Source organism: Cyprinus carpio, chromosome B13 (assembly GCF_018340385.1).
Source record: "Cyprinus carpio isolate SPL01 chromosome B13, ASM1834038v1, whole genome shotgun sequence".
NCBI lineage: Eukaryota > Metazoa > Chordata > Actinopteri > Cypriniformes > Cyprinidae > Cyprinus > Cyprinus carpio.
Genome location: NC_056609.1, coordinates 22,799,533 through 22,826,366, shown reverse-complemented (window position 1 = coordinate 22,826,366; position 26,834 = coordinate 22,799,533). Strand labels below are relative to the sequence as shown.

Here is a 26,834-nt window from a genome sequence, read left to right as displayed (position 1 = left end):
TAGATTTTGAAACGTCTCATAATCATCCCAAGACACGTTGTGGATCATCTCAGGATTTAAGTCTTCTCAAGAAACATTCTGATTTGGTTCAGGAAAGTAATGATTTTTTTAATCTTTTTGGGAAAACTTTTGAGTCTTCACAGGAAAGATTCTGCTCAGAAAGGTTCTAGTTCAGCGCAATAAAGTTTTGATTAAAGGGACAGTGCTGTTGCTCAGCGGTAGGGATGTTTCTGAGAACTAATCTGCTGTCATGCTGGATCCATTCATCACCCACTGAGAGAGAGAAAAAGGGAGGAGGGACAGGAGTGAGTGAATCAGGAGAACTGAAAAGGAGCCTTATAAACCAACACACACAGGCTGCTGCTCTTGTTCATTCACTCAGAGGAGTCAGAAACAGTCTGCAAACTTTCAGAGGTGAAATAATTGCTAGGTTGCATATTTTCTACAAGAGCAAGCATTGCTGACCGAGTCAGAACACATTAAACACAGTAACTCAAATCAGGAATCGAGCATTTTAGCAAATTTTTTCTCTTTACAGGCATCGACAACATTTCATGCATTAGAAAAGAACATGTAAGCTTATGTTCTTGCATTCTTATCTATAGGTGCATCTCAATAAATTAGAATGTCGTGGAAAAGTTCATTTATTTCAGTAATTCAACTCAAATTATGAAACTCGTGTATTAAATAAATTCATTGCACACAGACTGAAGTAGTTTAAGTCTTTGGTTATTTTAATTGTGATGATTTTGTGATCTCAATAAATTAGAAAAAACATTAAAAAAAAAAAAACATTTTTAGTGAATTGTTGGCCTTCTGAAAAGTATGTTCATTTACTGTACATGTACTCAATACTTGGTAGGGGCTCATTAAACCATAATCACTGCCTCAATTCGGCGTGGCATGGAGGTGATCAGTTTGTGGCACTGCTGAGGTGATATGGAAGCCCAGGTTTCTTTGACAGTGGCCTTCAGCTCATCTGCATTTTTTGGTTTCTTGTTTCTCATTTTCCTCTTGACAATAACCCATAGATTCTCTATGGGGTTCAGGTCTGGTGAGTTTCCTGCCCGGTCAAGCATTTATTTAATACACGAGTTTCACAATTTGAGTTGAATTATTGAAATAAATGAACTTTTCCACGACATTCTAATTTATTGAGATGCACCTGTATATGTAAAAGAGGAATAGATTTAAGAGCCTCTTAAATTGATTATAAACACACATCTGGAGGAGCATTCTTGGTTGTCCAGGTCTGTACATGGTGAGACAGCTCTTATTAAGAAAATATATGTCTGCTTCAGGCCCTTGATATGAAGAGCTCATGTGTTCCAAATTTTTCCAGACCCACAAATACGACCCGAAGGAAATAAATAAACCGCCTCTAGTAGCACCAAATGGAATGGCAAAAATAATGAAATAGATGGATGCTGGTTTCTAGCTGTGGGATTACCCTTCACCGCTACATTTTATCCTTTGGGGGGCCAAGCAGAATAAACCTCCTAAAAATATTAAAAATAGTATAATCTCCCAAAAAGAGAAGGGAGGAGGGGTGGATCTCTGCCTAATGGGTGACAGACATTAGATAGAGAGATGCTAGAAATGATCTCCTCTCTGCCGGTGCCTGAGCTGCTGTGCAAGTTTGGTCATAAATGACATTGTTAACTCTCTTGAACCCTTGGGGCTGTTCCTCTGTTAGAGTTGCTAGGTAACTAACCTTTTGTGTGTGTGTGCGTGCAGGGATCCAGGGGGTGGAATAGAGATGTCTGATTTTGCACGGGAGGAGACGCCACCGGTCGACTGCAGTTCACGGAACTCTTACGTAGGAATGGACTCTAACCATCAGGTGTGTTTGTGTGTGTTTGCTTTTTTGTGTGCATTGCTTTTTTTTATTATTATTTGAAGCACTTTATCACCTGATTTGATTAATTAATCAGTTTCCTGAGATGTTATATAGTTCACAGAAATTCATTTCCACTGCAGTTTGCCAGTGCCACCACAGCCAAAAATGTTTTTTGAAGTCACAACACTCACGTTAACAGATGAGGACAAGCTACAAATGTTATCATAATTTCTAATGTAAAAATAATACTTATTTGCTTTAACTAGATAAAAATGAGACTGAAATAATTGTTTTGTGATTATGAAAAAGACCTCTGTGATAGTTACTAGTGGTCGACCAATATTGTTTTTTGACAGCTGATGCCGATATCTTGGACAGCAGGGGGGCTGATAGCCGATATATATATATATATATATATATATATATATATATTTTTTTTTTTTTTTTTTTTTTTTTTTTTTTTTTAATATTTAAGAAATTTGCAATCATTTGACACTGGATTAAAAAAATAAATGTGTAAAATAAACATACTTATACATTAGATGACAAAGAATTTTTCACAAATAAATAAATATTTAATAAAAAATAATTAAAAAAGAAGTAAACACTGTAACCAACAGGGCACTCAGTATTCTGGTAAGTTTGTGTGCATTGGGAATCATATTTTTCAAATAAACCAGGGTAACACTCATTTGTATAGAATATGATGGTGGGCAAATACATAAAGAGCAGCATAATTAGAAATTACAAGTTTAAAGTTTGAAGCATTCAATTCACACGGACCGACCGTCACACAGAGAACATGCGATCATGCTGGATAAAAATACACACTTCACAAGATCTCACAGCTTGAAGTTTGCAAGGTTTGTGAAATTAAATGTTCATTAGTCATTCAAAGATTTGTTTAAATTATATAAATGTGTATTTGCTTAATGCTGATGGCAAATGAGAAAGTATTTTAATGTTTGCCTTTCTATTACTAATAATATAAAAGCCATCATAATGCTTTTTGTATACATTAATTCCTTTGATTAACCGTTCTCTCTGATTATTAGACAGACTTCTATTCATATTAGACATAACTGTTAACAACGACAGTAAACAAGAGGGAGAATGTGAGCATTGTGTGCTCAGGTGCTGCCGTTCTCAGCGCCGTCAAAATAAAAGTCACGCCTTGAACACATCAGCCAAGCAGAAAAACGTATCGGCCGATGCCGATATTTGAAAAATGCCAAATATCGGCCGATATATTGGTCGACAACTAATAGTTACCTTGAATTTTTTTTAACCTTATGTTACAGGACATCTAAAATTACCAATGAGAACATTTATTACAAACTGTATTATGTTCATTGTAACCAGAGTTAGGTGTAATATACTATGTAATTAATTACTGTAATTTAATTTAAAGTAAATAATTTTTATTGATTTTTCTGTAATTTAAATGCAGTATTTTTATATATATATATATATATATATATATATATATATATATATATATATATATATATATATATATATATATATATATATATATATATATATATATATTGTATATAGCACTGATGTGGTAACATTTGTGAATATTAGTGTTATTATCTATTGGTGTTATTAGCTAAATAAAGCTGTCCTGGTTTAGAGTCTTTGTCTGTTTGAAAGCAACCCTTCAGTCAGAATCTCTGCCTTTCGCTGCAGTTTAATTGGTGAAACCTCAGGGGTGTTATGTTCTGGCTTATTGTACTGCTTGTCCCAGACTGTCTGTCTGTGTGTTGGGTCAGAAGCTGTTTGTTGAATCCTGAAATCATAGAGCAGAATCTCAAGCTTAACGTCATGTCAATTAGTTATATCATGTGATTAAATGACTGTGATGTGATTTTGTGCAAGTCTACAAAATTAGTAACAGTGATGGGAAGTTACAAACGTCATAATCTCATGTAAATGACTCATCAGAGCGGTTTCATTGATCTTATCCATCTCTCTCTCCCTACAGATAACATCCCATGGAGGCTCAGTCACAACCAAACGTGAGACATAAATTTTGTTTTTAATCTTCTGACAGTATTAGTATCTAGTAACCGAAAAAAGGGAATAGTTGAAAATTTAAAATTCTGTCATTATTTACTCAAGAATCTCCTGTCTCTTGATCAATCATTATTGATTTTGTGTGTGTGTGTGTGTGTGTGTATATATATATATATATACATATATATATATATATATATATATATATTTACATATATACATATATATATATATATATACACATATATATAGTAACCCTGTAGTCTAAAATGACAGCAGCAAGAACATTACAGGGTGTTCTAAAGTGTTCACTTGAAGATGTATGACTTATTTTTGAGTTGTTAAAAACTCAGAGGACACTGTGTTGTGAACCAGGTTTAGTGTAGCTATAAATAGAAGTGTTTAGGATCAAAGAGAAGAGGTTTTCTGCAGACAGCAGCGATATGTCAGAAGACCTGCAGTACTGCAGGCACAGGCCAGGTCAGGGATGTGTTTGAATAAAGTTGCAAAACTAAGCGGGAGAGAGAGAGAGTGAGAGGGCGGATGTATTAGATTAATGAATAAGTTATAAAACTTGACCTTCTCTGTCTCTCTCTCTCTCTCTGTCTGTTTGCAGGGGCAGGTGTTGGAAAGGCTCCTGATGACATCAGTTTGGCTCAGAGTTGCAGTCAAGACCAAGGTGTGAATCTTAATTAACATCAGCAATAGAATAATGCAATGCAAATTAGTCTCTTTTCACCTAATTCTGTCATTATTTACTCGCCCTTATGTCATTCTAAATCTGTTTGAAGTTGTTTTTTCCATGTACTGTCCAGACAGACACTGATGTATGTCAAATCTTTTCTTATAGGATAGATTTCAAAGATAATACCATCAGGAATCAGTTTTTCCGTTCACTTTCTAATGGCAATGAAAATGTGCAATTTAAGTTTTTTTTTTCTTTTCTAAACTGGCTCACAATGTGCTTTGGTGGTTTGGGAAAGCTTCTCAGAGTCATACATGCAATAAAACATCTTTGTGTCTTCAGCAGAACAGAGAGTTGGTCGGTTAGGCTTGTATTCTTACTGATGGCAGTTTTATTCAACTCTAAAGTGTTTCATAAAAGCTGAAAACCTGTAATATAGAGCTGGAACTGCTCTAAGATGAAAATGGATGTCTCTCCAAACCTACAGTTTGTGATCAGTATAAAAGCCTTTTGTGAATAATAAGATGACACAGAGAGGTAACATTAGCACTGCACACTGGGCTCAGAGTTTCTAAAGCACATAATCAAAAGACCTTATGGGCAGTGGTTTTTGGATAGTGTGCAGAATGGATTCTTGGTAATGGAGTTGTAACTGATTTTGGCAGAGGACTGTATCGGTTCTTAACACTGCATTAATGCTTAAATAACTGTGTTTTTATTATGGATGTACATAACTACATTTTTACTTGAACCTGACCCTGAAGTGTTGGATTCAAAAAAAGCAAAATGGAGCAAAATGGGGTCTCAGGGCTGATTTTTTAATGTTGGACCTGTAATGCTAGATCATCATTGATCCAATGATTGAAAAGTGGCTGTTTGGTTATTGATTAACTTTATCATAAGGCCTGCACTGCCTAGCAATGTGTGAACATTGCAGAGGAAAAACTGACCTCAGTGCCACTCAAAACGCTACAACACTGCAACTTTGGATTGTGTATGTAATGAGTATGTAAAATTTTTTTTTTAGTAAACCACTGATATAATCATTATATATGCACACAATTACATTTGGAAAGATGCAAGCTTTGCTTCTGAATCCTTAAACTAAAGATTGTTAACCCAGCAAGTCTTCATTCACAATGAAATTCTAAACTGCAATATTTAACTTGTATATAACAACTGGAAAGTCTGCAATATGTAAACAATATGATTTACACACTAAATCCAGCAGAAACTCCTGCACAATCTGAACATTTTTTTTATGTTTGTTACAAATGTCAATACCTGCACCTTACTATAATTTTCACTTGATATTTGTGAAGTTGACATTTCTGTACTCTTCAACTCTTTCACTAATTTCTCTGATCTGCTGTCAGTCCTGCAATCAATCACACAAGCGTTTTGCTTGACTCCGATAGGAATGAATTGAAAGTGCCCACTCCCCTGCTCTTGCTTTGAGCTAATGTAAACACATTATAATTGACTTAAGTGAAAAAAGGAGAGTCAAAATGAAGAGCAAATCAGTAGATTTTTATAACATAACACGGTCCCATAAATTGTTTGCAGTAAGACCTGGGTTGTCCATTATGCACATAGTGCCAATCTTGACTCCAATTCGATGTAATTTTCTTACACTTTTTTTTTTTTTTTTTAAATATGTCTCCTGCCTTCTAGGTTTGATGTCAGACCAAAAGATGTTCTGCCTCATCTCCAATGATTCTTTTGCCTCCATGCAGCCATCAACCTCATTGGCTCAGGACCTTTATGGCTCCACCCCTCACCCTTTTAGTCAGTCCCTGTCCTCTTGTGACACCGAAATTACTGCCCATCTTTCCACCCACTCACAGTCTTTCCGGAAAGAGTCATCTCGACCTCGGAGATTGCCTCGCACCTCAAGTTCTGCGGGATCTGCTTTTCCAGATCCTTCTCTACCCGAGTTCAGCCTGTACCCTCCACCCCGTCGGGGAGGACTGGATCCTGTCTGTGAAATGGAGGCCTCCAGGTCACAGAGGGCGACAGAGAGCTCCGAGCAGCCAGACTCTGGGACTCCCAGCACTTCAGGAACAGAGTGTCACAGATATCATCCAAAGGAACCCCGCAGGATATCACGGTCCATCTCCCGAGAGACAGGGGAAGGAGAGTGTGCTGGGGAAGGGGGATCTGGGTTGTACCAGTCGGAGGGTGTACAGGGGGGTCGGGAAAGAAAAGGTGGACAGAGTGCCGAAAGTTTGCGGAGTTTAAGTACACGCAGTAGCGGCTCCACTGAGAGCTACTGCAATGGGACAGACCGGGATACCAACAGTACTTTGAGTAGCCTGCACAGCGAGCAGACCAGCTCCACGCACGTAGAGAGCCTGCTGTCGCTGTCTGGGGACGAGAAGGTAAATGCGGGACATGCCGACCCGAGTAACTCTAATGTGGCCTCGGGGGAGGCTAATAAAAACCCCCACGCCAATGAACTTGCTACCAAATTGCCCACTGGCGATGCTCCCAAACCTGCGAACTCAGAGGGCCAACAGGGGGAGGGAACTGTGGAGGCGGCATCAAGGACTAGTGTAGATGTCTCTGCTGGTCTGTCCCACCAGCACCAGGAGGCAGAACTAGACGAAATGCGGCCCAAAACAGCCAATCTCGTTCACCGGGCTGCCTCCTCATCTGCCGCCAGCCGTAGTGGCCGGCGACGAAACGGTAAGCAGCGAGCAAGCAGTTTTGACGCCAGCAGACACCGGGAATACATTTGCGGACGTGGCATGGCAAAGCCTCGCTCTGCAGTGTTCATGAAAGGAGAGGAAGACTCCAGTGATCAGAGCGAACTTAGTTGTGCCTCCAGCCTACACTCCACCCACCAGCTTAGCACAGACTCCTCATCCAGCACACCCCACTTCTGTCCCTCTCTACGGGCCAAAGCGAACGATGCGCAAACCCACGGTCAGAAGGACAAGGAAAAGGAACGGGAGAAAGACAAGGAGAAGGGCAAGCGCAAAGCTTGGCGACGCACTCCGAGTACAGGCAGCGCCAAATCTCACGCCCGAGTCTTGAGCCTGGACAGCAGCACTACTGCTTGCCTTAATGACCCCCACCATTTGGGGGCACCAGCAAGTTCCAGAGCCCTTACCACCTCCAAGTCAGACCTGGAGGCAAAAGAGGGGGAGGTGTTGGATGCGGCATCCCTGCTGGGAAGAGCCTCTCAGATTGAGTCAGTGACCCGGTCGAGAAACAGTCTGCCCTGCCCTATTTCTCTTAGTCACACACAAGACGCAACCACAGGATCTCGAGGTGAGCACACAGTAATGAGAGTTTGTACATGCACTTATTCGCTAAGTGCTGGGAGATGATTAAAGCAATAAATAATTCTGTCATTATTTGCTCACCCTCATGTCATTCCATGAACCGCAAAGAGAAGCTTATCAGGATGTTAACGCTGCTCTTTTCCATACATTTTAAAAGAATGGTGAACTGGGGCTGTCAAAGTCCAAAAATGATAAAAAGCTTTATAAAATACTCAAGCTATAAGAAAGCTTTGTGTCAGGAACAGACTTGCATTCGAAGTCTTATTGTCACAGAAGTTAACTCAGATCATTTCATTCATGGTGTGATATACATTTGAGTAAAATGGATTATCAAAAAATAAAAAATTGTAGGATGGGGACTTGGTTCAATCCATTGGTTGTTGATTGGATGGTGGCAGATCTGAATGCAAGCTTGCAGTTGGGTTGTAATGAGGGGCGATGTTAAAGTGGACTGAATGATTGGAGAAGTCCGACACCAGAGAGTCCAGAGATGTTTCAATGGAAGATTGAGTTATGACATTTTGATTTAAAATTACAGGGAAAATAAATTAAATATATCCAAGGATAATTTGCATTTCATGTCACCATGTTATTATTCTCTTTCAAATCTCCTTGATGTTTGCATAAATATGGTATGACAAGATGTGGCATGGCAGGTTTAACATCAGTAATGCAAAAAGTCAATAGCACATCGCGATTTGTAACTAATGGTGATTGGTGAATATGCGCACATTCAAAGACTTTTGTTGTTGCTCACACAAAGATATTTGTCTTGAAAGCCATTGGTCATCATTCACTTTCAATGTATGGCAAAGAGCATACAACATTCCACCCAACATGAAAAGAAAGAAAATCATGGAGGTTTGGAATGAAATAAGGGTGATTAAATGATGACCGCATATTAATTTCTGGGTGAAATATCCCTATAAGTAGTGATTTCCTCCTGAGATCATTCTGAAGTGCTAGACATCTGAGGTCTGCAGCAGGTCAGATGGATGTTTTTCAGCAGAATGTAGCTGATCAGATAAACAAGCTTTGTCCAGAAGCTAGTAGATGTGTACATGTAGTGTGTTTTGCCAGTGCAGCTGTGACCCACAAACCCCTAAAGAATTACTGAAGTCTTACTCTGACAGCCTGTAGAGCCTATATATGGAAGATCTGCAGGGTTTGTTCTTTCCTCTGGTCCACAGTGATCATGCAGACTTTGTGCAACATTTGCTTGTGTGAAAGTGAATTGCAGTGTGAATGTGGATTCAGTAATGATAAAAAATTTTGGCCCCTCAATTTCAGATTTAAACACAAAATGTTACACAAATCGTGTTTGGAAACACATAATCTGTGTGTGTATATATAGCGATGGGTGTGCTGTGTGTATGATATCTTTTCTTCTGTATTTGTGCTAATATTTAGAGGGTTTGGAATTTTAGCTCTGTACATCTCTGATGTGTGATTCACCAGTAGCTGGATCATGTTTGAGGGAGAATTGTCTAATGTTTGTTGTCATGTTTCTGTTATCTTCTCTTAAAGCTCAAATATTAACTGGTCTGAACATAGCAAAAGCATTGTTCTGGAGTAAACCATTCTGTCTTGGCTTAAAGCCCTTTTAGTCCAGCATGAGATTGTTTCGACTGTTTTATTGTAGTAATAAAGTTTTACTTTCAGTGATAAGTCATCAGACGAGGTCAAAGTTCATCTGCAGTGGGAGTGCTGCAGTTAAAGTCCATGTTTAAAACTGCTTTCAAAGTCAATGCGATTAGGCAATGCTGGATGTTGGAAGATAATAAAAGCAGGTTTAGTTTATACTATGCGTTTATCACTGGCAGTTTAGTTGGAAACACATTACCTTGAATTGTACTTTTTTCTTTTAATCACATTAAGTTGTAATAATGTTTCTTTAAATTGTTGCCTTCTATGACTGCACCATGTTCAGCAAAACTTTGCTATGTTTAATATATACAAATTTATGTAAATAAATACAATTAATTACAAATAAATTTAAATATTGAAAAATTAAATACATATATACTGTATACAATATTACTCATTTATTTTCTTATATTAAAATGTTATGTAATAGATTATTAAATTTTACAGACATTTATTATTGCATTTTTAATACCTTTTATATATATACAGTACATATATAATTGTATATGTACATATAAAAATTTATTAAAAAATATTAGACACAATAAATTAATGTAAATATTTTAATATTGTAAATCTAATGCTTGAGCCTACAGATTATTTTTATTTTCAATACCAAATACCATTAAATAACAAATGACAAAGCAAAACATAATTTACATTTCATTTTTATTCTATTATCCACTCTTCTACTCCATTCATCAATGCATAATTGCACAATTCCAACTCAATAAAAGCTCATTTTTGGTGGTTCCCCTACTGATAGACTCCCTCCTGCCTTTCTCTTCTTATAGCAGCCCCAGGGAACGATGACACAGTCACATTTCGGCGAGAGCGTAGTACGTTTCGTCGACAAGCAGTGCGTAGACGGCACAATGCAGGAAGTAACTCCACACCCCCCACCTCTCTCATCGGATCCCCGCTCAGGTACGACTCACCCGGGGAGCGATTGGCTGGCTGCAGAACACCAGCTTTGACTCACCTGTGCTGATGTCCACTTAATTATTCTCTTCAGCACATTTCACATCCTTTCTCTTTTGCTTATACACCTTTAACTGTAATTTTCACGCTTCTCTGGTGCATTGCATGAAATCTAATCTTTAATTTGCTTGCTGCCCTTTTCTTACTACTGTACGGACCTTTAACCCATCCTCAGAGAAGCCCAAGCTGATCTTTTTCTGACCAGTGTTCTGGTACAGGAAGCCAACATTCTTGCATGTTGCCTTTTCCATGCAATTCAAGTCTTATTTTTATTCTTGCAGGAGTTGTCAGTTTGTTTTTTCCCAATATCTATTTTTTTAGTCTTTCATGTGCTTTCACTTATTTTATCCTGTTCTGATGAACCACGTCACATGGTGTCTAACTTCACCCTCACTGACACACACTTACACATGCTGCTTCTGGAGTCTGTCTCTACTACTGTATCCTGGAGAGTTACGGTCACTGCATCCTTCTCTCACATACTAAATCTTTCCATAACCCCCAGACACAGTCATCCTTGCCATCATAGATGGCTTGAGATGAAGAGAGAGCATTTGAGTGCTTTGTTTCATCATCAGAACCGGGGCATGTCTGTCTCTCTTGAAGTATCATGATTAGGATCAAGTTTAGGATCAGTAAGATTTTTAAAGAAATTAATCATTTTATTCAGCAATTATGCATTTAGTTGAACAAAATCGACAGTAAAGACTTTAACATTTGTTCTATTTATCAAAGAATCCTAAAATATTAAGCAGCACAACTATTTTTAATGATAAACGTTTCTTGAGTACCAAACCAGCATACTAAAATGACTGTGGTATTTACTTTCTATTGAATGGTAAATGAGCAAGCAAGTGTATGTTTCACACACACCATCCAAATGAATGTGTAAACACAGTGATGCCTCTAATGCTTATGTTGCACTGATGAGTTCAGCAGTTTTCCATCATCTCTTTCCAAAGTGACAGTCAGCAACTCTCTTATTTCACTTGTTTTGCTGATGCTTATGTCATTTCTATGGCAACTTATGTAGATATTAGGAATGTGCCAAACAAAGTTTTCAAAACTGTCTAGTCGGTTGGTTGCCTGAGTGACCAGTCACTTAATCAACAACAAATAAACATTTCTGATTTTGGCTTTTGCAAAATTTGATTAAAAAAAAAATTATAAAAAAATATTTTTGTGTATTGTGAACAAAGCCATCTATTATCCCTCACTCTGTTTCTACGTGGTGATGTTCTGTTTGCACTCACACACACAAACCTCAAAATCGCTCTTGCTTTTTCTGGCGATGAAATTGGAATACTCATCCTCTTCTCTTCCCGTTCAGCAACCCTCTCATTTTACACTTCCTCTCAGTCCTTATAATGCTTCCAGAACCCCTTTCCTCTGTCTATCGCAACTGTCTGTCTGTTTTTCTCTCTAAAATGTGACCTTGCACTTTTTTCCTTCTTTATAATTATATATATATAGTGTGTGTGTATGTTGTGTGTATATATATATATATATATATGTGTATATATATATGTATATATATATATATATGTATGTGTACATATATACACATATACATATATATATATATATACATATTAAACATACAGAACACACACATAAATTATGTAAACAAATATATTATATATATATATGCTGGTATATATACACATACACATATATAATATTATATATATATATAATATATATATATATATCATATATATATAAATGTTATTTATACAGGTGTTGGTCATATAATTAGAATATCACCAAAAAAAGTTGATTTATTTCACAAATTCCATTCAGAAAGTGAAACTTGTACATTATATTCATTCATTACACACAGACTGATATATTTCAAATGTTTATTTCTTTTAATTTTGATGATATTAACTGACAACAAGGAAAATCCTAAATTCAGTATCTCAGAAAATTAGAATATAATTTAAGACTAATACGAAGAAAGGATTTTTAGAAATCTTGGCCAACTAAAAAGTGTAAAAATGAAAAGTATGAGCATGTACAGCACTCAATACTTAGTTGGGGCTCCTTTTGCCTGAAGCAGCAGATGACATGGCACCCCAAACCATCACTGACTGTGGAAACTTTACACTGGACCTCAAGCAACGTGGATTGTGTGCCTCTCCTCTCTTCCTCCAGACTCTGGGACACTGATTTCCAAAGGAAATGCAAAATTTACTTTCATCAGAGAAAATAACTTTGGACCACTCAGCAGCAGTCCAGTCCTTTTTGAAGTGAGACGCTTCTGACGCTGTCTGTTGTTCAAGAGTGGCTTGACACAAGGAATCCGACAGCTGAAACCCATGTCTTGCATTCGTCTGTGCGTAGTGGTTCTTGAAGCACTGACTCCAGCTGCAGTCCACTCTTTGTGAATCTCCCCAACATTTTTGAATGGGTTTTGTTTCACAATCCTCTCCAGGGTGCGGTTATCCCTATTGCTTGTACACTTTTTTTCTACCACATCTTTTCCCTCTCTTCGCCTCTCTATTAATGTGCTTGGACACAGAGCTCTGTGAACAGCCAGCCTCTTTTGCAATGACCTTTTCTGTCTTGCCCTCCTTGTGCAAGGTGTCAATGGTCATATTTTGGACAACTGTCAAGTCATCAGTCTTCCTCATGACTGTGTAGCCTACAGAACTAGACTGAGAGACCATTTAAAGGCTTTGCAGGTGTTTGAGTTAATTAGCTGATTAGAGTGTGGCACCAGGTGTCTTGAATATTGAAACTTTTCACAATATTCTAATTTTCTGAGATACTGAATTTGGGATTTTCCTTAGTTGTCAGTTATAAACATCAAAATAATTAAAATAAATAAACATTTGAAATATATCAGTCTCTGTGTAATGAATGAATATAATATACAAGTTTCACTTTTTGAATGGAATTAGTGAAATAAATCAAATCAACTTTTTGGTGATATTCTAATTATATGACCAGCACCTGTGTGTGCCTGTGTCCCACATTCAAAATATATATCCCTGTATATATATCCGTACATCGTCTCAGGTAGTCAGTCACTAATTCCGAATCATGCATATTTCTGCTCCTCCAGTCTGCAGGAAGCTCTGAGTCAGGTATCTCAAGCTTCAGGGTCACAGGTCAGAGGTCAGCCATCCCGTACATCGTCTCAGGTGACGGTATTGAGCACTAGCGCCTCCCTGCTGGTCAGGAATGGAAGTGCGCAGCTGGAGGGCTGTCCGGATAAGGCGTCTACTGTGGGCGTGGCCAGCCTGCAGGATGACTTTGGTATGCACTGTAAAATTGCCTGCTGTCTGTCACATCATATTGTTATCGTCACACCTGCCTGTTATATTTATTTTGCATCCTGTGTGTCTCGCATTTGCACACTGTCTGTCAGACTATTTGTCACACCTGCATGTTGTTTCTTATCACATTCCATTTGCATGTCATATTCAGTCAGTGCGTGAATATTCAGTCAGTGTGCATCTGTAGGTTTTCATCATATTGACAAGTTGTATTGGCTGTGGGACTTAATAGTTATTCATCGGTTTACTGATCTTTCTGCATGTATTTGTGTGTTTGGGATCACACTGATTACACTGGTAACATCAGGATCTTGTATCAGATTTTGCATGCATGTACATGTGACATGGTCTTTCTTTGGTCAGTCAAACTCTTCCCTGGTGGTCTAGAGGTATTGATGCATGCCCACTGCTGCGGTTAAGGTTTGCTTCCGATCGGGGAACATGCTTGCTTATTTCCTCCCGTGATCTATAATGCATCTATAGGTCTTTAAATATCTCTTGTTTTTGAATAGGCAAAGACAACAAAACCAAGATATAGTGGGTTTTATGAGCTTATGTGGCTAAAATGTAAAAAAAAAAAAATCTCTAGACAAAGGATACTTTGGGTTTTGTTTAAAACTGGTATTAACTTTGGTCTAATTGAAGATTCATTCCATAAACTCACGCACTTGTATAAATGGGCTTAAGTTTTAACAAGTGTTTCTGAATTCGGTTTTATTTGGTCAGATTACTAAATGTTTTGGACACAATTTAGACCTGTCCTGCATTTAGTGTTTTTTTTTTTTCACTTGTGATCAGATCACAGAATGGAAACCATAAAAATGAATGTTGTTGCAGGCTGTAAAGAGTTAATTTTTTAACTCTTGTATTGGGGGTCAGTGTCCTGTCTGTGGCAAAAGGCTTAAGTGCCACATTAATATTGACCCAGTGTGATGTCTGATATGTGACCCCTGACCCTTGTGTTTGTGTGACTCAGGGAAGCTGACCCCACCTCTCTATGAGGTCGGAGGATGTGACATTTCCCTGGTGAACTTTGAACCTGCAACCAGACGAGCCTCCAACAACCTTTGGTGAGTTACAGCCAGTGTTGTTATTGTTATACTAAAATAATTAGTATTAATATTTAGATATTTTTTCCCAACATTTTTATTTTTAAATTTTACATTTTCATTTAAGTATTAGGTAAAGTTGTAGTAATAGTGTGTTTTGTCATTTCCATTAGTGTTTTAAATATGTCTATATAGTTTGTATTAATATTTCAGTTTAGTCATTTTAGTATATCAAGTTGAACTAAATGAAAATGACACGTTGCTTTGGTGACTAGCTAAGTAAAAAAATTTATTTCAAGTAAAAGGTTTTCTGAATGGTTTTAGATTGAGTTTTAGTTTACTATACTACAGCACAGTGTACAGAACAACCAGAACCCATACTCCTTTGTTGAATATCCCAGAACTAACAAAGTCTTTCTCTCTGCAGGGAAACAGACTCCCACCTCTCCAGTTCTACCTCAGTTCGTTTTTACCCTCATGACCTGGTGAGTGCTACTGAACACACACACACACACACTGAATGTTTTCTTTATGCAAACTTTATGCAGCCACAGATTATGAGAAAATACACTGACATACAGTATGAGATTATGAATTGTGTACAATAGTGCTTGTGTGAGAAGCAGCACAGTTGAGACAATGAGCTCAGTGTGTGTGTGTGTGTGTGTGTGTGTGTGTGTGTGTGTGTGTAAACTCACCCTGGCTTAGTTCTCCTTTCCTCAGATGCGTCTGAATCGTTTGCTATCCATGGACCCAGAGCTGTTGGAACAGCACGATGTGGACGGGAGTCCTGACCTGCAGGAGGCGCCGCACCGCTCGCAGGACTCCACACATAATCATACACACTCACAAACGCATCCACACAAAACCAAGCAGTACTACCGACTGTGGCTGTTGCCGTACCTGTGGGTCGGGATGCACTTTGACAGACTCACACTACTTGCCCTCTTCGACAGGTACACACAAACACGCACATTAATGTGAATTACTGATGTGTCTCATCTCATATACTGATGAATGCTGCATGTGTTTATGTGTGTTTGTAAGAACCGAGAGGTTCTGGAGAATGTGCTCTCAGTGGCTCTGGCGGTTCTTGTGGCCTTCCTAGGTTCTGTGCTGCTAGTTAATGGGTTCTTCACTGACATTTGGGTCTTTCAGTTCTGTCTCGTTATTGCCAGTTGCCAGTACTCATTGCTGAAGGTGAGAATCGCACGTTTTTCAAATACACACCAATTTAACGAAACGTTTTTAATGAAAATTTGTCTTTCTGTTCTTCAATCAGAGTGTCCAGCCCGACTCTTCATCACCCCGACATGTGAGTAAAACACATTAAAATACAATAACACACTTAATTACAATAAGCTAAAAGCATGTAAATTAGTGCTGGAAAAATTATTAATTTCGGTGATTAAAGGGATGGTACACAAAAAAATGAAAGTTCTGTCATCATTTAATCACCCTTAAGTTGTAAGCTGCTGAACACAAAAGATGATGTTTTATATAGGGGTGGCTCGATACCATTTTTTAAGAACCGATCTCCATCTGATACCAGAAATTCTGTGTATCGGACGATACCCTAAGTGTAGAATTTCTATACCTCATTGTGTGATGACCTGTGTGGCACTAAATCTGGTAAAACGTTACACATTGCTCTTTGTTTTGTTGTAAAATACATTCATGAAAACTAATAAAAAAAAAATATATATATATATATATATAGTAAAATTATTATTATTATTTTTTTAAATGTATAGAACCTGAATTTAACAGCTTAAATATTCACCTGAACCTCACATTAAACTATGGAACAGCTTCAGAAGACTTAAAATATAGTGCACAGAAACTCTTATGTTGCTTTATAATGTTTTTGTGCCTTTCTTGGGGCTTAACAATAACATAATAGTATACGCACAATATCGGATTTGGATCGGTCTCATCTGAACGATACCCCGATCCGGCAGAAAATGCCAATATCGGAGAGATACCGATACTGAATATCGGATCGACGCACCTCTAGTTTTGTATAATGTTGGTATCCAAGCACAGCCCTTTTCCACACTGAAAATGATAAGAATGATTCTTGAGCACCAAATCATCATATTAGAATGATTTCTGAAGGATCATGTAACTTTGAAGACTGGAGTAGTGGGTGCTGGAGAGTAGGCTTTGCCGTCACACAAAATTAAGTTACCTTTTAAAATATATTAAAATAGAAAAAAAAGTTACATTTTAAATTGTAGTAATATTTCACAGTATTATTGTTTTTTCTGTTTGTTGTAGACCAAATCAATGCAGCCTTGATGAGCAAAATAGACTTCTTTCAAAAACATTTCAGTCATATTGCCCCCAGCCCTTATTCCTATTCATGATTATACATGTTATTTAATTAATAGCACCTAACATGATAAATTGCGATTAATTGCAGAAAATGCATCACTTTTTGTTGAATATTAAAAAAAACATTTAAAGTTAAATGACAGATTGGGGGTCTTAGTTCAGATGCAATGTTTTTCTCTCCCTTCTGTGCGTGTTTGTTTAGGGTCATAATCGAATCATCGCTTACAGCAGGCCTGTGTATTTCTGTCTGTGCTGTGGGCTGATCTGGCTGTTGCACTATGGGAGTATAAACAGCAGCTCCACTGCAGTGTCTCTGTATGGAGTCAAGCTCACCAGCTCCATCCTGCTGTCTCAGGCGCGCGATCTCCTCGTTGGTGAGCGCTGATACATATGAAGACATAAATTCCCAGATGAATATGTAGCAGTTATTATTTTGCTCTTTTATTGAAATCAGCATGCTGTACGATTTTTCTCAGCATTCCTATAAAAGTGGAAAGATATTCCAGAGCAGAGCACAGAAAAAATCCATCTGATGTGATGAGGCTTAAGCACTCAAGCATTATCTCTCTCTCTTTCTCTCCAGTTTTCACCCTGTGCTTTCCCATCATCTTCTTCATTGGGCTGCTCCCCCAGATTAACACTTTCGTCATGTACCTGCTTGAGCAACTTGACATTCATGTCTTCGGAGGAAATGGTAAAACATATGCACACTTTTACATTAGATCTGGGAAAAATAAGAATATGCATTGTGATTGTTTCTGAAATGATTTTTTGAATTTTAACAAATTATTATTACTATTAATGACTTTTGATTTCAATAATGTATTAATAAATATTGAAACTAACATTAACTAAGATTAATGAATGCTTTTAAGTAATTTTTATTTTTTTTGCCTTAAAGTTGACAAATAGAACCTTATTGTAAAATGTTACCAATGTTTCTACTATTTCTTTTTATTTACATATATTTCAGTTAAAGGGATAGTTCACCCAAAAATGAAAATTCAGTCATTAATTACTTACCCTCATGTTGTTCTAAATCTGTAAGACCTTCATTCATCTTCAGAACGCAATTTAAGATATTTTTTATGAAATCCGAGAGCTCTCTGACCCTCCATAGGCAGCATGGGAACTAACACGGTCAAGACACCAAAAGGTAGTAAGGACATTGTTAAAGGGATACTCCACACGGAAATGAAAATTTTGTCATTAGTCACTTTACCCCCATGTCGTTCCAGACCCGTAAAAGCGTTGTTCATCTTCGGAACACAATTTAAGATATTTTGGATGAAAACCGAGAGGCCTGTGACTGTCCCATAGACTGCCAAGTAAATAACAGTGTCAAGGTCCAGGAAAGGTATAAAAGTCGTCTTCAGAATACTCCATCTGCCATCAGACGTGCAATCTGGGTTATATGAAGTGACGGGAACACTTTTTGTAAGCGAAGAAAACAAAAATAACAACTTTATTCAACAATTCCTTTGTCAGCAGTCTCCTCTGTGTCTGTCCATATCAATGTATGCTGTACACTGTAGCTTTCAAATCAAAGCTAAATACAAGTAGAAACACTGTATCCTTACGGCGCGGCTGATACAGAAGAGCGTACGCAGCATATGGTGATATGGAGAGACACAGAGGAGACTGTTGACAAAGGAATTGTTGAATAAAGTCATTATTTTTGTTTTCTTCGCTTAGAAAAAGTGTTCCCGTCACTTCATATAACCCAGAATGCACGTCTGATGGCAGATGTAGTGTTCTGACAACGACTTTCATACCTTTTATGGACCTTGGCACTGTTATTTACTTGGCAGTCTATGGGACAGTCACAGGCCTCCTGGTTTTCATCCAAAATACCTTAAATTGTGTTCCAAAGACGAACAAAGCTTTTACAGGTTTGGAACGCCATGGGGGTAAGTGATTAATGAACACATTTTCATTTTGGGGTGGAGTATCCCTTTAAAATAGTCCATGTGACATCAGTGGTTCAACTGTAATTTTATGAAGCTACGAAAAAACTCATTCAACAAAAACAAAACAAAAATAAAAAATTAACACAAATATTCATCATCTTCATGCCTCGTGGTACTCTTGTGAATGGCGGCAGACTGACCCGGAAAAAAAGAAATCTTTGAATAAAGTTGTTATTTTTGTTTTTGTTGTGCACAAAAAGTATTCAGGTAGCTTCATAAAGTTACATTTGAACCACTGATGTCACAGAGAGCTCTCGGATTTCATCAAAAATATCTTAATTTGTGTTCCAAAGATGAACGAAAGGTCTTACGGGTTTACTATTTCTTTAATAAACTACAAAACTGTTGTGATTGTAAAGATTGGTGTTTCAGACACTCATTGTTATCTCTATCTTCACTCCCAGCATGCACCAGTCTGCTTTCAGCGCTCTATAGTGTTGTGCGCAGCATCATCACCATAGCGATGCTCTATGGGTTCTGCTATGGCGCCCTAAAGGTGATGAATCACTCTACATTTCTTTATGAGTTCTTTCTGGATTTCAGTTGTATTTGTATGGATGCTGGATTGTTCTGGGTTGACCACATTAAATATTCCTATTAATATTATGTTTGTTTTCAGGACTCGTGGGATCCTCAGCACATTCCTGTGCTTTTCTCAGTGTTTTGTGGGCTGCTGGTTGCTGTTTCATACCATCTCAGCCGCCAAAGCAGTGACCCCTCTGCTCTCATGTAAGTCTTTCTGCGAGTGTGTGGGATTGTGTTTTTGATAAATAATTCTTGCAGTTTTCCTGCTTTGGGTATTGAGTATTTACTATCTCAGACTTGGTGTTTAAGGACCTTTTGTTGTGTTTAGTTTGAATTTGGTGAATTTTAATATTGTCCCTTGTATGTACAGTTCATTAATGCAATCAAAGGTCTTCCCTAATGTGAAAGAGAAAAATCCAGAGGATCCCCTTTATGAAGTTCAGGATCCTTTACCTGAGAAACTTCGCAGCTCTGTGGTGAGCAATATAAATCTCACAAACATAGATAGAATCAGACATAAATGGACACAAATGGTCTCTTCTGTCTTGAATCATGCATCTGTGTCTCTTTCTTTCTCTCTGGCTACAGAACGAGAGACTACAGTCAGATGTGATTGTGTGTGTTGTCATTGCTGTCCTGTATTTTGCCATTCACGTCAGCACTGTCTTCATTGCCTTACAGGTAAAACACTATGTTTAGAGGTGGAGCATTGTTAAAATTTTGGCCAATACCAATATACTGATAATTATTTGTATCCCTATGGGTTATGAAAGGTTCATATTTTGGTGTTTGGAGTCCCCAACAACAGGTTGACGTGCATGCGAGGTCAAAAAACACTTTCATTGTCTTATAATGTGCATTTATTTTTACCTTACTTGCTCAACAACTCCCAAACGATTTGCTCAATGATTCTTTTTTTTTTTTTGCATGACGCTAATCTGCGGTGATTGGTCCGATTGGTCGATTTCATTTCTGTTTCATAAAGCAGCGTTTGTGAGCACAGTGCTGCTTTGTGTACATCCATTACCCGGGAAACAGCTATTTTTACATTTTCATTCAGACCAATGCGAAAATCGACTGATGATTTTACACAGCAAACACGCAGAGATGTAAATGTGAACTGGTGTATATATGTCCCACGGGGAAGTCCTGCTACACACAGAGTAAGTCTGTGGGAAACACCTTAGCAGTCTTCAATAAGATGACACAAAATTGCTGAAAAAATGGACTTTAACCATTGATTCTTCACAGCCTTGTCCTTTGGCTGTAAAAAAAAAAACACGGATTTAACCTCACAGTGCAGAGCAGAGCTTCAGTGTTTGGAGCGGGGTGGTGGGGTTTCAAGTTTCACCCGTAGTTTTCTGAAGAGCGTTTTTGAAGCTCAAAATGGGCGGAGCGGGCCATCGCCATCCTGGCAGCATGTCACTGCGTGTCACTCCCGGATAATCGAAAATGGGCTAAAAAGGCAGGAGCTGGTTGCTGAAGTCACGCCCACCTAGCTCAACGGCAGAGTCAGCAGCGGCAATCCACCTGTCACTCAAGTGGCCATGCCCTTAATTATGCAGAACATATTTATATGGATGAGTTATAAAAAAAAATCATCCCCCTCATAGTTGTCATGAAGGGCAAAATAGCAATATAGACCAAAATAATTTTTTTAACCAGGCTGTAAACTTTTTTTTCTGCTGTAAAGTTGGGCATTTTAACATGGGGAATCTATGGGATTGACTCCTTTTTGGAGGCAGCCTCTAGCGGCCAGTCGATGAATTGCAGTATTAGTCACTTTCTTGTTGGCTTCAGAGAGAGAGCGGGAGGTTGCCGCTTGGTCTGCACACGCAACAAGTAGGCGGGCAATATGCTAATGTTTCATGTTGACATCAACATGAAATGGCTTGGGATTTGTTTTGAAAACGACTCGTTCAAATGATTCAGTCGACTTTTCTTTTGAGAGACAATAACTTCATACACTTAAAACTTTCAAATATAAAACCATTTACACTGTACACATTCACTTAGAGCTCTGTTACACACTGCATGAAAGGTAATTTTCAAAATCCACAATGGGGCATTTTAATATATATTCTATATTATGTTGTTTAACTAAATTAAAAATAATACACTAAAAACAAAAATCTGTCATTTTAAAGTCTACAAGTGAATTTAGACATAGGCACAATAAAATCTTACAAAATCAAAATGGCAAAATCTAATATTATCCAATATACAATACCATTCAATAGTTTAATAAGGTCAATAAGATTTTTTTCCATCATAAAATCATCTTGAAATAAATGCATATAATGCATATAATTTTAAGCAGCACCTCTATTTTTAACATTAATAATAAGAAGAAATATTTCTTTAGCAATAAATTAGTTTATTAGAATGATTTCTGAAGGATCATGTGACATAGAAGACTACAGTAGAGGCTGCTGAAAATTTAGCTTTGCCTTCACAGGAATAAATGACATTTTTAAATATATCAAAATACAAAACAGTTATTTTAAATTGTAATAATATTCAAAATCAAACTATAGTTAAATGTCCAAAGGATAATGAATAGGCAGTTGTTGACTGTTCTTGTCCCTCTTTCTTCTTTTCTAGCCTTTTTTGAGCTATGTTCTGTACGGTCTAGTCGGGGCAGTAGGGCTGTTGACTCACTATCTGTTGCCCCAGATGAGGAAGCAGTTACCCTGGTACTGTTTCTCACACCCGCTCCTCAAAACCAGGGAGTACTATCAGTTTGAGATCCGGGGTAAGTCACAAAATATAAGTTCTGTAAAGATAACACTGTTATTCTGCTGTGACTTAGTTAACATTAACAGTACTGAAGTATGAGTGTATTTTCTATGTGCAGGTGCCGCCCATGTCATGTGGTTTGAGCGTACACATGTGTGGCTGCTGTTTGTGGAGAAAAACATCCTCTATCCACTCGTTGTGCTTAATGAGCTGAGTGGCAGCGCACAGGAGCTCGCCAGCCCCAGGAAACTCAACACAGAGTCAGTATTAACTCTTCTGTCGGACCTCATGTCTCATGTCTTTTCATTCATTGTTAACAGTTGATTTTTATTGACGAACTGATTGACTGTCTACACCTTATTGTTCAAAATTGTTCTGTGTTATCATTTACAAGCAGTCAATTAATTCTTTCTCTCTCTCTTTAGGGTCGGGGCTCTAGTGATAACTATCGCTGGGCTGAAGCTGCTGCGTTCTTCCTTCAGTAGTCCAACATATCAATATATCACTGTCCTATTCACAGTCCTGTTCTTCACATTTGATTACCAGCAGTTTTCTGAGACGTTGCTGCTGGATCTTTTCGTTATGTCCATCATTTTCAGCAAGGTCAGCCCTCATTCCTATAGCATCAGTTCTTGTCTTGACCTTTTACTCTTTCAGGGGTTTGATATAGGCTATACCTTCTATATGAAGTACAGAGCTGCAGAGTTGTGATATTGTAATAACTTTTGAACATTTCCAAGTCAGTCCAGACACAACTTAAGGACACTTGTAACATTCTGTTAGTTATGTATCCTAGCATTTTAGAATATTTTGTAGATTGATAAATGAGGTACAGATATCTGAAATACAGCTGTTTATTATCCCAAGCAACCCAATTTCTTGTCTCATATCACTTTACATTTAACTTTATTCTTTATAACTAAAATCACTATTTTATTTTATTTTATTTTATTTTTTATAAAAACGCTGTATTAAGCAGCATAGTGTAAAATCAGTCATTACCACAAAATAAGCCCCTTAACTTGATAGACCCCTCTTCTTCTCTCTATTATCTCTTGCTCAAATCAATATTTTATTTTATTTTTTATTTTATTTCATTGTTTTATGTAAAAAGCCATTAAGCAGTGTAATCTAAAATCGTAAACAAACCCTTAAGAGGATACTACCCCTCTCTGCTTCTCTTACATTTTTTAAATAGTTGTTTTTCAGATACTGTGCAAAATGTCTATTATATAAATGTGTGATATGCTTTCTTTTGTAGTTATGGGAGCTCTTTTATAAGTTGAAGTTTGTTTATACCTACATCGCACCGTGGCAGATAACCTGGGGTTCTGCCTTCCATGCCTTTGCCCAGCCATTTGCAGTGCCACGTATCCTAAACACACATCGTGTTCCAGATTTAACATATTTCATAGGCTTTGTCAGATTCAGGTGTCTTTGTGATTCTCTCCGTTCTTCCTTGACTCCGCCCCCTCCAGACTCTGCCATGTTGTTTGTACAGGCCATTGTGTCTGCTGTGTTCTCCACTCCACTGAACCCTTTTCTTGGCAGTGCCATTTTCATCAGCTCCTACGTACGACCTGTGCGCTTCTGGGAGAGAGAATACAAGTAAGACGCTCTTGAAAATCAGTATCTCCAATTTCCTTCTGCCTTTTTAGCCCAGCCCACAAAACATTTATGAGATGGTTAATTACATTTTTGTGTTTCAGTACTAAGCGGGTCGATCACTCCAACACTAGACTTGCTTCGCAGCTTGACAGAAACCCAGGTACCACTAGATACATTATCTTTTGTAAAGCCCATGATGGACTAGTTTTGTTTTACAGACATCTCATCTCTCATGTTGTCAGGTTCAGATGATAATAACCTGAACTCCATCTTCTATGAGCATTTGACGCGGTCCCTGCAGCATTCTCTGTGTGGAGACCTGCAGCTGGGCCGCTGGGGAAACTACAGCACCGGAGACTGCTTCATCCTGGCGTCTGATTACCTCAATGCTCTCGTTCACCTTGTTGAGATTGGCAACGGCCTCATCACTTTCCAGCTCAGAGGACTTGAGTTTAGAGGTGAAGAGTGGAAGAGAAAAAGAAACAAACAATAAATGAAATAGATACACTATACCATTCAAAAGTCTGGTGTCGGTACAATTTTTATGAAATAAATGAATACTTTTATTCATTGTAGATGCATTAAATTGATCAAAAATGTTTTTCAAATATTTGTTACAAAAGCTTAATGTTACTATTTCAAAGAAATTCTGTTCTTTTCATGTGAACATTCTATTCATTAAAGAATCCTGAAAAAATGCATCACAATTTCCACAAAAAATATTAAGCAGTACAACTTTTTTCAACATTAATAGTAACAAAAATATTTGAGCATGACATTGACATATAAGAATGATTTGTGACATTGCAAACTGAAGTAATGGCTGCTGAAAATTCAGATTTGCCATCACAGGAAATAATCAGATTTTTTAAATATTTTCAAATAGAAGACAATCATTTTAAAATGTAAAAACATTTTACAGAATAACTGTTTTTACTGGATATTGGTTAAACAATGGTGAACATAAGAGACTTCTTTCAAAAACATGAAAATGGATTACAGGCCCCAAACTTTTGAACATCAGTGTTAATTCAGACCGTTATAGTTCTTGAAAATGTAACATTATGGAAAAACTGAATTTTGCTTGAATTTGCCTGCTCTTTTTAAATATTAATATATATATTAAACATACTCACTGTACTCTAAATTTAGAAATTAAAGCTTTTACCCCAGTCCACCGAAACCATTTGTAGAAATTAAGCCTCAAAAACAGGTGATTCAGAAATCAATTAGTAACATAAGTAAGATTTACAATGCCTGTTTAGTATTCAGCAACTAGGTGGGGGTTGCTCAGATAACTAATCTGAGGAGGTAACTAATCAATAATAGAGATCATTTACATATCTTCAATGCAGTGTAGCTAAGACAGCGCTTTGTATTTCCAGGGATCATATAATATTTTAAATGAGTTATTGCTGAGGTATAAATGATTCTAGATAAAATATTCTGTCTCATTTCTATCTCAGGGACGTATTGCCAGCAGAGAGAGGTGGAGGCGATAACAGAGGGTGTTGAAGAAGATGAAAGCTGTTGTTGCTGTGAGCCTGGTCATCTCCCCTATCTGCTGTCCTTTAATGCTGCATTCGGGCAGCGCTGGTTGGCCTGGGAGGTTCTGGTCACTAAATACGCCCTGGAGGGCTACAGCATTACCGATAACAGTGCCGCGTCTATGCTGCAGGTGTTTGATCTGCGGCGGATCCTCACCACCTACTACGTTAAGGTCAGCAGACAAATCTTCCAATCCTGTTCCAAACTGCTTTTTTGATAATTAGCTAGGCGAGATTTTTAAAAACTTTTAATGCCCTGAATTTTTTTAAAATAATTTATTTATTATTTCTGTGTTTATATGTTTGTAGGGCATCATTTACTATGTCATTGCATCTCCTAAACTGGAGGAGTGGCTGGCGAACGAAGCCCTTCTGGAGGGCTTGAAGAGCTGCGGAGAGAGAAACTATGTTGACCTAGATCCGACATTTAACCCCAATATTGATGAAGACTATGACCACAGACTGGCTGGAATCTCCAGAGACAGTTTCTGCTCTGTCTACCTCAACTGGATCCAGTACTGCAACTCACGGAGAGAGAAGGTAAACTCATGCTCAGCCACACAACATGCCTGATGAATATGTTAAAGCTGATGAGTACAAAATTAATCTAAGCTACCATTTTAACATTTGGGGTAAGTATGGTTTTTTGTTTAATGTTTTTTTAACAAAAGAAGTGTTTTATACTCACCTAGACTGCATTTATGTGATAAAAAAGTACAGTACAAACATTAATACTGTAAAATATTATTGCAAATTAAAGTATCTGTTTTCTATTTTAATTTCAATTAAAATTTTTATTTATTCCTGGGATGCAAAGCTGAATTTTCAGCAGTCATTACACCAGTCTTCAGTGTCACATAATCCTTTAGAAATCATTCTAATATGCTGATTTGGAGCTCAAGAAACATTTCATTTGTGCTGCTTAATATTTTTTTTTGTGGAAACCATGATACGTTTTTAATGAGTTTTAGGATTTTTTATCATTAGAAAGTTCAAAAGAACAGCATTTAATTGTCTTTTTTTTTTATTAGTAGTAGTAGTAGTTAAAAAATGTCTCTTATCATTAAATGCATTCTTGTTGTATAAAAGTATTAATTTATTTTAGAAGCTGCAGTGTTTGTAAAAAAACTTTTTACCTTCCTGCCATCTCTTTGTATATTTCTTTCAGCCACTGGACAGTGAGAAAGACTCTGCGTTGGTTTTGCTGTGTTACGGTCTGTGTGTTTTGGGAAGAAGAGCTCTGGGAACTGCATCTCACCATATGTCCAGGTGGGGGAGCAAAATCCTTTACTCTGCTGGAGTTTTTCCAT

General features: G+C 37.5%; 1 protein-coding gene across 3 annotated transcripts in view; it reads left to right on the top strand.

Annotated features, from left to right (window-relative positions):
* Positions 1–26,834, top strand: part of pcnx1 (pecanex 1) — a 36,163-nt gene that overhangs the window by 3,122 nt on the left and 6,207 nt on the right. For 2 of the 3 annotated variants that reach the window (XM_042737320.1, XM_042737319.1), the window contains exons 3-29: positions 1,738–1,843; positions 3,831–3,864; positions 4,479–4,541; positions 6,222–7,823; positions 10,282–10,411; positions 13,536–13,729; positions 14,726–14,819; positions 15,226–15,283; positions 15,507–15,754; positions 15,845–15,998; positions 16,081–16,113; positions 17,338–17,509; positions 17,719–17,829; positions 19,510–19,601; positions 19,725–19,834; positions 20,001–20,106; positions 20,219–20,311; positions 22,235–22,385; positions 22,488–22,629; positions 22,795–22,972; positions 23,631–23,739; positions 23,848–23,977; positions 24,079–24,137; positions 24,220–24,435; positions 25,444–25,697; positions 25,834–26,064; positions 26,693–26,793. In XM_042737320.1, the coding sequence (XP_042593254.1) occupies positions 1,738–1,843; positions 3,831–3,864; positions 4,479–4,541; positions 6,222–7,823; positions 10,282–10,411; positions 13,536–13,729; positions 14,726–14,819; positions 15,226–15,283; positions 15,507–15,754; positions 15,845–15,998; positions 16,081–16,113; positions 17,338–17,509; positions 17,719–17,829; positions 19,510–19,601; positions 19,725–19,834; positions 20,001–20,106; positions 20,219–20,311; positions 22,235–22,385; positions 22,488–22,629; positions 22,795–22,972; positions 23,631–23,739; positions 23,848–23,977; positions 24,079–24,137; positions 24,220–24,435; positions 25,444–25,697; positions 25,834–26,064; positions 26,693–26,793 (4,971 nt within the window). The remainder of the gene's footprint in view (positions 1–1,737; positions 1,844–3,830; positions 3,865–4,478; positions 4,542–6,221; positions 7,824–10,281; positions 10,412–13,535; positions 13,730–14,725; positions 14,820–15,225; positions 15,284–15,506; positions 15,755–15,844; positions 15,999–16,080; positions 16,114–17,337; positions 17,510–17,718; positions 17,830–19,509; positions 19,602–19,724; positions 19,835–20,000; positions 20,107–20,218; positions 20,312–22,234; positions 22,386–22,487; positions 22,630–22,794; positions 22,973–23,630; positions 23,740–23,847; positions 23,978–24,078; positions 24,138–24,219; positions 24,436–25,443; positions 25,698–25,833; positions 26,065–26,692; positions 26,794–26,834) is intronic. The other variant, XM_042737321.1, reaches the window with a different exon arrangement.